Source organism: Mastacembelus armatus, chromosome 21, assembly GCF_900324485.2.
Source record: "Mastacembelus armatus chromosome 21, fMasArm1.2, whole genome shotgun sequence".
Lineage (NCBI taxonomy): Eukaryota > Metazoa > Chordata > Actinopteri > Synbranchiformes > Mastacembelidae > Mastacembelus > Mastacembelus armatus.
Window position 1 is genome coordinate 12,437,567 of NC_046653.1, and position 12,998 is coordinate 12,450,564.

The 12,998-nt window shown below is 40.3% G+C and overlaps 1 protein-coding gene across 4 annotated transcripts in view; it reads right to left on the bottom strand.

Moving 5' to 3' along the window:
• Nucleotides 1-12,998, bottom strand: part of dip2a (disco-interacting protein 2 homolog A) — a 71,564-nt gene that overhangs the window by 21,539 nt on the left and 37,027 nt on the right. For all 4 annotated transcript variants that reach the window (XM_026294744.2, XM_026294747.2, XM_026294746.2 and 1 more), the window contains exons 2-5: nt 10,232-10,303; nt 6,767-6,886; nt 6,556-6,675; nt 3,499-3,768 (exon numbers count right to left, since the gene is read on the bottom strand). In XM_026294744.2, coding sequence (XP_026150529.1) covers nt 3,499-3,768; nt 6,556-6,675; nt 6,767-6,886; nt 10,232-10,303 — 582 coding nt within the window. The remainder of the gene's footprint in view (nt 1-3,498; nt 3,769-6,555; nt 6,676-6,766; nt 6,887-10,231; nt 10,304-12,998) is intronic.

Below are 12,998 nucleotides of genomic sequence, written 5' to 3' on the forward strand. Positions count from 1 at the left end.
CTCAACACTTCACTGATTGCTTATTTAGAATGAGATCAGTCAAGCAGATTCCACGCTTCAGCCTATTTTTAATATTGTAGCCCTGAAATGTGAATGAAATATCATCCAATCAGTTTTGATGCATTAGGTGGAAACTGAGTACACAGACTTTCTCTGACAGCCACACTGTCCAAGCCATAGCAGAACTACCTTCATATTTGACTGATGAGGAGCTCTGCTTTAAATCATGAACCTTTTTTTTCTCCACACTCTCCACTTTCCACCACATGAGGTTGACTTTTGATTTATCAGTCCACATAGCTGAAACTTGGCCATTCTGATTTTTATGCTTACCAGATTTTTGCAACTTATGGTGAATCCTCTGATATTTTTAAGAAGTCTTCTCTTGATCATTAACAAGGAAACATGCACAACTACATCCCAGAGAGTAGTGATAATGGGATTTTTCTTTACCATTCAAAAGAATTTCTGATCATTTACAAGGCTTGTGCTCCTCATAGTTTAGCTTTTTCTCAACTAACAGTCACCTCTGAACCATGTGTGAGCTCTTTTGATGCACAGCTGCCCAAGAAAACAAGTGTCTAGTTACTTTTAAACCCTTGTAATTTGGGCACCGTTTGAAAATGTATTAAAAGGGCTATACACCCACACAGTTCTTTTCAGTACTGACGTGAACCGCCTCAAAAAAAAAAAAAGAAAAAAAAAAAGGTGAGGCCAGGTACTGTCCTATAATGTATTTCCAGTGAAATCTGCTGCAGCAAGAGCCTAGAGAACAAAGAATGTGTAACTGTTTAAATGCTGACTGTATATAAAGACACAGCACATATGTGTAATTTTAAAACCAAAGGTCATGTTTGTTCGGTTATGACCATACCACATTACCCTAAACATTGCCCATGTACAGTGGTGTGAAAAAGTGTTCGCCCCCTTCCTGATTTCTTTTTTTTTTCATGTTTGGCACACTTTAATGTTTCAGATCATCAAACAACTTTAAATATTAGTCAAAGATAACACAAGTAAACACATCATGCAGTTTTTAAATGAAGGTTTTTATTATTAAGGGAAAACAAAATCCAAAACTGTGGTTTATCATACTTGAGTTCAATTCCTCTAGCCACACCCAAGCCTGATTACTGCCACACCTGTTCACAATCAAGAAATCACTTAAATAGGACAAAGTGAAGTAGACCAAAAGATTCTCAAAAGCTAGACATCATGCCGAGATCCAAAAAAATTCAAAAACAAATGAGAAAGAAAGTAATTGAGATCTAAAGGTTATAAATCCATCTCTAAAGCTTTGGGACTGCAGCGAACCACAGTGAGAGCCATTATCAACAAATGGCTAAAACTTGGAACAGTGGAGAACCTTCCTAGGAGTGGCCAGCCAACCAAAATTACCCCAAGAGCACAGCAACGACTTATCCAAGAGGTCACAAAAGACCACACAACAACATCCAAAGAACTGGATATTGGATGCTGGCCTCACTTGCCTCAGTTAAGGTCCCTGTTCATGACTAGATCATAAGAAAGAGACTGGGCAAAAATGGTCTGCATGGCAGAGTCCCAAGATGAAAACTGCTGCTGAGCAAAAAGAACATAAAGGCTCATGTCAGTTTTGCCAGAAAACATCTTGATGATCCCCAAGATTTTTTGGAAAATACTCTGTGGACTGACGAGACAAAAGTTGAACTTTTTGGAAGGTGTGTGTCCCATTACGTCTGGGGTAAAAGTAACACCGCATTTCAGAAAAAGAACATCATACCAACAGTAAAATATGGTGGTGGTAGTGTGATGGTCTGGGGCTGTTTTGCTGCTTCAGGACCTGGAAGACTTGCTGTGATAAGTGGAACCATGAATTCTGCTGTTTACCAAAAAATCCTGAAGGAGAATGTCTGGCCATCTGTTCGTGACCTCAAGCTGAAGCGAACTTGGGTTCTGCAGCAGGACAATGATCCAAAACACACCAGCAAGTCCACCTCTGAATGGCTGAAGAAAAACAAAATGAAGACTTTGGAGTGGCCTAGTCAAAGTCCTGACCTGAATCCGATTGAGATGCTGTGGCATGACTTTAAAAAGGCGGTTCATGCTCGAAAACCCTCCAATATGGCTGAATTACAACAATTCTGCAAAGATGAGTGGCCAAAATTCCTCCACAGTGCTGTAACAGACTCATTACAAGTTATCACAAACGCTTGATTGCAGTTGTTGCTGCTAAGGGTGGCCCGACCAGTTATGAGGTTTAGGGGGCAAACACTTTTTCACACAGGGCCATGTAGTTTTGGATTTTGTTTTCCCTTAATAACAAAAACCTTCATTTAAAAACTGCATGATGTGTTTACTTGTGTTATCTTTGACTAAAATTTAAATTTGTTTGATGATCTGAAACAAAGTGTGACAAACATGCAAAAAAATAAGAAATCTGGAAGGGGGCCAACACTTTTTCACACCACTGTATGTATGGGCCCATTAGTCACTGTTTATTGGTGAGATGAATGACAGATGGAATCAGAGTTTGAGGGGCCAAGGAAGAGGGTGAGATGGGAGATTTATTTACAGCTCCATTCATCAGTGACTACTGCTGCTACTTTATGACAGCAACCTTGACAAGAGATAAGCTGGACAGAAATCAGACAGCTCCATCCTAATAGGATATCGTTCTGCCAGCAACACGTACAGACACAGTTGAACACACACACACACACACAGACACTCATGCAAGACACTATTTCACTTTGTTGCTGCAGACAGACGGATAGAAATAAACCTACTCGTTAATCAGCTTGTGGCACTCACATGACAACACGGGCAGCTTTGATGGGGAAGTGGCTGTGAGCCCTTTCACTTGACTGAATTGACAGTGAGATAGCAGGTAGAGGCGATTAATTAAAACGACATTAATTTAAGTTCTGTCACTTGTTCCCTTTGTCTTGGCTCATCAAGTGCTTTAGTATATCTGGAGGGAGATAAGGCCTCGGCTGCAGCAGATGTGGAAGCCACCGCTGTCTGTGATTAAGTGACAGTTATACAAAAGCAGTCTGAGCGACATAAAACATACTTTATTACACTTGATGTGACAGTGATTCTGACTGGCTAAAACCAAAGCAAACTTCTGCTGAAATCAGCTTCCTGATTCAGATTCCTATCAGATTCCTGTCTATACTTTAGAACAATATAGCTAAGCAGGGGGCTCTGCATGCTTGTATTTTAATGTAATTTTACTGTGGTTCTCCAAATAAAAGTGAAATCAGCAGCTTTTTGAGAATAGTAAATTTAGAAAATCATTTTAAATAATTATTAGTGTTTTCTTGTGTAGAATAAACGCAGTATCTCATTCTGATTCTAAAATACCTTCTTTCTTTAGCTCACAACCACACTAGATTAGGACAATTTCCCAAATCGCACAAAGGGGAAAAAGAGTGATGAACACTGAGCAAACAATCTTTACCACTGAACTAATTGGATGTAAGTGATGCATCAATTAATAAATTACCCACTGACCTAGCTGGGTGTGTGCCATAAAGTCGGCCAGTGCGGTGGCTGCTGCGTTGACGTTGAAGGCGGCGTGGGCAGTGGTGTTGGTGGTGGTGACGGATCTCCCTCCTGGGTGGGATGAGGTGGATGAAGCTGAGGATGAGGTGGACGAACCCTGGATGACACGATTAAACCAATGCTCAACTGCTGGGTGGCTGTGGCCCTGGTATGGGGTGGAGGTGGCCAGACGTCCCTGCCGGCGCAGTGAGCCCTCGTCTTCTGATGCTGAGGAGGTGTCTGTGTTTGACAGGTCAAGACAGGGCAGTGTCACAACACTGGACAAGAACATGGGGCTGTTTCAAGTGTCACCAGGACAAAAAAAAAAAAAAAAAAAAAACAAGATGGGAATGATGGGAATGATGGGAATGAAACACTTCAGCAGGATTTAGATGCTATGCTGATGATACTTTTTCCTACTTGTACATACTGCACAAAGTATGTATAAGCCAGTGGGGATGGACAGATGAATTTCATGGGGATGGAAAGTGAGAGGCTGAGGGATGCTTGTTTTTAAATTCCACATGGCTTCACTAGTAGAGAATGTCTAACTGCTTGTAAAATCTGCAAGACTAACAGACAAGCAACTATATGCACAATTTATATGAATGATAGATTGTAATAGGCCTTGACAACAGGCAGGACAGAGTGTTTTATATATGTAGACAAAAAGAGAAGTGAGCACAAATTAGGTGTCTTGGGAAAACAAGAGGTTGGAGGTTGTGTTTTTACAGACCTGAAGTAGATAACGAAGCAACTTTTCATGATAAAGATTTTATTTATGGTACAAAAGTACAGTTATACACTCAGCTGACAGTTTATTAGGTAAACCTAATCATAATTAATGCATTAAATACCCTCTTCAGGAAGATGATAATAAGGTTAGTATGTGTTATTAAGACTTAGAACACTGCTCTCCCTTGAGGCAACTGTGAGTAGTTGGTCTCATGATCACTGAAATTCACACAAGAGCACATTAGTCTCTTGCATTTTGCAGAGAACTAAGCGCAATAAAAACCTTTGAAATACTTGAGTGATAAACTACAAACATGTTCTAAATTACCAAGAAAAGGCCACACTTCCGCCCATTATTTATCATTAACAAAATAAATATTGGTGCCACTCCTGCAGTCCCTGAAGTACAAAACTCACTCAAAATATAGCACAGTCAGTCTGAGTATATTGTACAAAACAAGGCCTTAATATCTTAGAAAACCAATCCCAAATCCACCGAGAGGATGAGAGATGCATTTAAAAAAATAGCAGTTATGCCTGTGTGTAATGAGCATATGTCTGGTGGATGTTCTTTAAATTGAGCCTTCAATTTGTTAATCTGCCTGCTAATCACTCACAGAATGTAGTCACATGTAAAGTCCAGTAATTGAGAAACTATTAAAATCCCTGTTCCCTACATCAAGCTCGTTCTTGGCCTTAAAGAAGCTGTCAGAGGAAGGTTGGTGGAGGTTTGATTATAACAAGCTAAAATTTAATGTCTCTACAACCAGCAGACTCGTGGGGGTTATTTTGCATTTATGATTCTGTTTGTTATTCCTCTGCCTCTCACCAATCTCTCTCAGTAACCTTGACACGCTTTACACAGAGGAAGAGGGAAAGAGAGGGTCAGAGAACAAATGCAAAGAAGGCATAGAGAGGTGGGAAAAAAAATGGGAAAGAAAAAAAAAAAAAGATTAGTCACAGATATATATGCAAAAAAAAGTAATGTGAAGAGACAGTCGGTGATGGAAGATTTGGAGGTAGAGAGGGATATAAAGAAGAGGCAGAAGCAGAGAGATAAGCAGATATTTTGAGCCTCAAATACTGCATTCAAAAAACAAAGACAGCTATAATCTCTTATAGGTTACAAAATTGCATTAACATGCCCAGACTGACACTGGTATGTACATACAGCTGACACTTGAGAGTGAAGCTAAAGGAAAATCCAGGGATAACCAATGTTATTACAATTAATCCCAAAGGGGAGATTAATGCGTGTACCAAATTTGATTTACATATAGCTGTGTGAAGCAAAGTAATAGAGTGACCAACAGACTGACCACAAAAATGTAGTCAAGAAGACTTTTAATGCTTTAGGGCTTTAATTAGCATTACTGGCATTGTTTTTGCAAGTTTCCATATATTAGTTACAGTGGTTTGTGTTTGTTGGTGTGTTGGGTGTATATATTGGCTGTTTTTATTAAAGGGCTGTGAACCAGCCCATAATGCCACATTATGCTGACTTAAGACGTGAACATGGTGCAACATAAAGTGTGACTGGATATAAGCCAGTAAGCGCATAGGATAAGAAACGCGTAAGGAAAAGGTTAACTTAGTATATATTTGCTGGTCATTGGAGCCAAATCAACCATGAAGAGCCCCCTCCTTCTCCTGTTTAACCACCAGTGTGTGAGCTTTTAATCCAGTTACTTGCTCCACCACTGTGTCCTCACTTTACTTAAGAACACAAGTCTCTAAGCCCCCACTCCAATTAACTCTAATACGCCACAGCTAAAACTATCACAGTGTCTGAGAGACTGTCAAGTTTTCTATCATCAGAATATCTTACTGACCAAGAGGATGATGTAATGTATCTTTAGGAAAGATTTGGGCGAAACCTCCAACACAAAAGGCTCTTCTGGGCCATGAAAGTCTTGAAAAAGAAGCTACACAATGCATGTAAAATGACAAAAATTCAAATGAACTGGCCCACACAATACAAACTGTTATAAAAGCAGGCGAAAGGTCGGCATTTTAGGCTATGCTAAAAATCTGATTATGCATCTATTATACAACTCATGTGGGAAGGTCTGCCTGGAAATAGGATGGTGGGAACTGAGTCCTTTATAGTCACATAGAATAGACATATTCATAAAACTTTCCAGTAGCAAATGCTTGGCAACATAATTTTCAATCACTGGACACAACAGAGTGTCAGCCTCCTACACTCCAGTGCTCATGGGGACAGATGTAAACAATCCAGCGTCAACATAGTACTACTCTCTGCCCTGGGCAGATAGTTGGAGATCTCACCTGGCGGGGTGCATGCCTCGACAGAAGATTGAACTAGCACAGATCGTCTTTTGGAGGGCATGGGCATCTTCCTCTCTTTGTACTTAGCCAAAGCTGCTTGGACGGCTTCTGTATGCAAATCTAAAAGGGAAATGTCAATACAGTTTAGCCACAGCATGACAAAGCAAGACCTGGTATTTCAAACTTTTTGGCAATATGGGCACATTCTTACCAGATCTGAAGCGTTCATCTCGGGTGTTGGGAGCCCGGGATTTGTTGTGTTTGGAACCTGGCAGTACAGCTTGGGAGGAGCCCTGGATCCTGTTGTCAATTTGCAGAGAAGGATCTACACCTGGAGAGACACGAGTTCAAAGCAGGGAAAAGATAGTGGATACGAAGTGAGGAACAAAATTTACACCATCAGCTACTCCTCAAACAACACACAATCTTTGCAGAATGTTTCTTGGACATTGAACGACACAGCTAAATATTGCTGGATCAAATCAAATATCCAAAAGCTTAATGATAATCCCTGCTTAGGTTGCTTTCTACTAATACAGCAGCTTGGAGTTGTGAAAGTATTCACTTTAATTAATACAGCCTCATTTCCAGCTTTCCAGTTGCCCCAAACTTTCTAAAAGAACCAAATGTAAATTACGGAGACAGAAATGAGGTGATTAAGCACCATGAATGTCAAAAAGACAACATCTTCTAAAATGATCAAACTCTCAAACTCGTCAACCTTTCTGTGCACTGATTCATCCTTTTGCCTATGCAGTTCTCATTTGAGCTTCTTTGAAATAGTTAGCATTAGAGGGGAAACCCCAGACGTCTGCCTCCAGTAAGGTCACAGTACAAATAACTACTGGCCTTGATTCTGCCCCACATGCTTCCGTGTATTTGATGTATTTGAAGTATATGGAAAGTATAAAAGCATGGAAGAAACTCAAAGAAGAATTTGGATGATATTTCATACAATGCAACAAAGGAAAGCTCCCAAAGACAACATCTGTTCAGCAATACACCTGAAATTTTTATGATGCATATTTTCCTGACAATGGGACAAAGGGAAGCATAAAGTTAAAAGGAGACTTCTATAGTTCTGTAGCTCTGTCTCAATAAAAAAAATTGCAGCTAGGCCCATGTTTTGACTGTCTCCTGCTGGTTTCTGCCTGTACTTGACTTATTCCAACAACACTGTCTAGTTCTCATATGTCTTTGTACACTATCAAGGCAGCAGCACATTGAAAAAAAAAAAAAAAAAAGTGCTTTAACTTTTTTGGTTACTAAGGTACAAAGCCACTATCTGGGTAACAATGTTGGATCAGATCTAAGAAACTAACATGGAAAAATACAGCTCAGTCAGAAAGACCCTTTACTTATTCTTTTTGCTGCAGCAATTCACCAACATCATCCTTACTTAGGAAATGATTTTAAACGACTACAAAAATGAGTAATTTATAGAATAGTGCACATTCTGGTTTTCAAAGCAAACCCATGGCACACATCAAATAAGGGGCCCATCACTACCATCATAGTGCAGCTTTATTCATAAAATTCAGCCAAATGTTTAAGAACAGTAGCTCAACACCACTGCCCTATCAGTAGTTACCTTACAGAGGAAAGGTTGAGTGAATGAAGCTAACTTCAGGGTTGATAAAGCTGTTTATTTACCAGCTGTGTCTTGCAGACAACACCTCAGTCACTAATGTCAGTTGCAAATATTAAACATGTTTTTAAAAACATCTTTATGAGAATGACTAGCAATAGCCTAAGACCTAAGATTTGGATCATTTCACTCGCCATAGGCCCTTCTTTTTTCAGCATTGTTCATGGCAGAGTGTGTAAATGTTTACATTACTATTAAATTAAAGTGGCCAAATATATTCTTTTGGCTGGATTTGGCCCATACCCTTCATACTGGCAATTCTACAGATGATTTTACAATGTGTCAAAGTAAAATGTGACTGAAACAAATAATGTGGCTTGACAAAAGGTCTGAATATCAAAACTTGGGTGGCAGAATTAACAGTGCAGCTACAAGTTGTCACCAGTATCACCAGAAAATTTTGAGATTTTGTTTGGGTTTTGCAACCAAAAAACAATAATAGCTGCCTGTACTAATACATCCATTAAAAAACAGTTTTCACCAAGGTCACATGCAGCTCACTAGATTCCACTCACTGCCAGTCAGACACTTGGCCAGCCAGCCAGCCAGTCCGCCTGGCTTTTCAGCAGCAGCTTAGTGGGGATCACTGAGGTCCATGCAGTCAGCAGGTCTCAGACAGCACTAACACACACACACTGCAATGCTGAGCAACATTTACATGAGCTTCAACTAAATCTATTTAGTGACATGAGTTTTGAATATTACACAAGGTTCAAGATGGCCTGAGGGCATTTAAGGATAAATGAATTAGGTCTGACACACACACACACACGCACACCACATTCCCTGAGCATGGATAGACACATCAATATATGTTGGTCCTTATATCACTCTCACAGGTCCGTCACACAACAACCTTTTCCCGGCTCCCAGAGGAAAAAGGTCTATAAAATAAGACAGGACAACAGACCTGGTTGCTGGGCAGAATACTCTTATGAGACACACCACACTGAGCCAATCAGAGGTGAACTCCATCACAGCAGATGATGTTATTGGTTCACAATGAATGTAGGATCTGTCTGATGCCAATGCTTACTGGTGTGGTGGCTGAATTTGATGTTGATAAATTCACATGTGAACTTTTCTTAAATGTTTGACTTCCCAGTATAATCTACCCCCAAAATATAAAATATAAACAAAGGAAATTATTGTCCCCCTTCCAAGATCCTAACAACGTGGTTTGTATACATATTTTATTGTACTTGCCATAAGTACAGTCCTATGACAGCAGTGAACTATAGGACAGTAAAACAGCTTATGAAATTTTGTATGGAGCTCAGGAGCGTGCAGTCTATTGGACTCCTATTTCAACTGTGCAGCTGTTAAAACTTTTACCCACTGATTCATTGTGCTGGATATGTCATCCTGCAGGATACATGTGTCTCATGCCTCCATAGCCTGCCCACAGCTCTGTAGCTGTCGCTTCCCTACACTGAACTAATGAATAAATTTTGGTAGGCCCCTTCAGAGTCAAAGACAGATAATAAATAGTAACATATAGTTGAGATACTTCAAGTCTTCGTGTTTTTCAAAGCAAATATGCTCATTTCAAACATCTCCAACCTAACTACAAAATATAATGTGTGATGTGTGGACCTTGTCATCCAACTTTAGACCAGTTACCACTTGACAGAAACGTTAATATTTACAGTCTCCATTATGTCTTCCTACCTTTAATTCCACCGGGTGACCAGGTGATGGTTAATCTAACATTTTAACACCACTGAATATTTTATTTACTCTCACTTAAAATACACAACTTTTGAATGTGTTTTAGCCTTGCTTTTACACTTTAGTTATTTTATTTTTTTATTATTTTCCTTCTGCCTTTGCCTCCCCATTACTTCCTTATATCTGCAAAAAAGTAAAATGTAAATATATAAAGTAAATATATTTACAACAGCAGTTCACAACTGATAAAAATCTTATCTTTGCTTTGGCAAGGACGCTATGCAAACTATGGCGCAGCCAGTGCACAGATAAAACCTGTTCTGGACAGTACATTTCCTGCAGGCCTGTGTGCCTTACCTTGTATCTGTGGGATGTACGGTGCCAACAGCTTGCCTCTTTTCTTCTCATAGCCCTTCTGAGTGATGTCCCCTGCACAGACAGAGACAGAGGGATACAGAAGAACAGACAGAAAGAGAGAGAGGAGAGGGGGCAGAGATGAGTCATTTGCTCACCCGTGCTATGGTGGTGTGTGTGTATGTGTGCACAAGTGCCTTAGGCTCACACTGCCAGGCTGACTACACTGGCACCACGGGGCACCAGAGGAGAGCTGGGGCAGCAGATGATCAGCACTTGTGTCTCTCGCATACACACAGGAAGTGACATTGCAATTGCTCATCCATACCAACTTAGAAATCACACTTGAAAGATATGATAGAGTGGACACTTTCCACTGAATACTTGAATGACAAGATCGGCTGACTGGGAACCGTTTAAAAGATTGTTTGTCTGCTATGCTTGGGACTTTCTTCCCTCTTACTATTTTAACCATAGGCAAAAGTACTGCTGATGACAGCATGAACTAAATCCGTTTCAGTTGTCTCCCCACACATAATTAAAAGGTGGTGTGTTAAAACAGATCTGGCTGTATGCTATTTTCATTACCTTATTTAAAAGGGAATATCAATGTACAAGCTTTTCCAGGCCTAGGATTTAACTACAATAAATGAATGAAGGCAAAGGCAGACAGAAAGAGACAGAATATGAAGTTACAGTATAAGCCTAAGTAATATTATGACAATTGCATAAAATATGCTGGTCAAAAAGCCAGGTGGCTAGAAATGTCAAAGTCAAACAAGCACTTAGGGTGATAGGTGTGTTTTGTTTTGTTTTTTACAGGAAACATTGACAGAGGTCAACATGAGTTCACTTCATGTTGACACAGATTTTATGGGTACATAAGGTTCACACTGTGTCCCTATATTAACCTGTATAGGCTCTCAGTGGGGGTCATTAGGGTGGAGGTCAAGTGACAATAGCAACAGCATTCAACAGAGCTATAAACCGAACAAATTGATTTCATTGGCCATCTTTCCTTATCCTGCCTTAGGGATTACTATATTTTATATGTCCTTTTTGAAAAGTTTAAACTATTTAAACTTATTAAAGGTACTGTGTACACATGGTCTTGTATTCCGCACCCTGTTTTATCTTCACCCAGTTACAGAGGACAGGTACGACCCTAGAATACATATGATCCTTTATACTTTTAAATTTTTAGTTAGAGTATTGTGCTTAGCGTTTATGAAAGGTTTTCCAAAACATTCCTGTGATTATCTTTGCCAGTTCTCTGTGCTTTAAATCCCTTGAACACAACAGTGTGTTAGTGTGAAGGCAGGTGTTGTTGGTCATACTGGTTGTTGTGCTACCCACTGGTCCTGAGTCACTAGTAACAGCTGAATGGCTGCACTGTTAAATGTCCAGGAGAGCTGGATGAGAGCAACAATGCAACGCTGTCCACAGGCTGACCTGACACTGACTCTTTCTGGTGATAAGTGTCTCTGTTTATGTGTGTGTGTTTGTGTATACATCAGTGTATGTCTGCGTGCATGCCGGCGTGTGAGTGTGTGTGCCACAGCAGCCAACCAGCCTGACAAGCACACAATAGAGGGCTATTCTTTGCAGCGGCTCCGAATTCTGGCTAGTGGCCTCGGTGGCCAAGCAGCCCCTAGCACACACTAATCCATCAAGTCTAATATCACAGTGAAGCTAATCTTCTGATTGGAGAACAAACAGCTTAGTCATTAAAATATGGAGGAATGGACTCAAAAGTTCACTGGTAAACAATGACACCTCAAATCCTAAACAGCAAAACAATAAACTTAAATGATCACTTTATTTCTGATTTGAGGGTGCATGAACGTGTTTCCAGTTTCTCACATATAGTATATTTTTGTGTGTGCATGCATTTTTATGTATTCCTGGGTAAACTCTCTATTTCCCCTGGGTGTTTGAGCTTTGAATGTTTCCATAAGAGAAAAATGGGATGATTCAAAAGGTCACTATGTGGCCTGCCACCTGGGGAATAACTGAGCGGGGTGAGGGTAGTGGGGATGCAGGGGAGAAGAGTGATAGAAGCATGGATGGAGGGAATGGATGGAAGCTTAGTACCTATGGCAAATTACAGTCACAAGGGACAAAATTGTAGCTTATAGTATATTTACAACACACATTGTGGGAAACACACATTTGACCCCCTTCACCCCTCTGTGCTGGCTACTGCTGTTGCTATGTAATTGAGCTGTAAAAAAAGGGTACAACTCCAAACAAGCACCTGGAAGGTTGAGGGGGTAGGGTAAATAAAAACTGAGACTGACTGTGTCAAAGGAGGGCCTGAACAAAAGCACAGGAGGAAGGGTTGAGAGAGAGAGACAGATAGAGACAGAGAGAGAGATAGAGAGAAGGCATTTCTCATGTTGTGATGATTAAAGATCATCATCTGGGGCTCAGCTGGAAAACAGCTTTTCTTTCCTTAGCCAACATCCACCTTCATCGAAACCCAGCCCTTTTGTTCCAGCCATGCCTCAACCTCTTCACCTTCATCCCAACCCCTGATGGCTGCTTGTCCACACAAACAAACCATCTTTTGACCTCCAAACATCCCCTTTAATTACCTGCAGCACTTCTTGCTTTGGGGAAAGAAATGAAAGAAATATGAGAACAGCACATTTGAAACATTTCTTGGGGTAATGCTAGTCTTGTGACACTGGAATCCATCTGTCTGAAGTATCAAAATGTTATTTACTAGAGACCAGAGGCATTCCTTCTTGTTACCATAAACATTCTT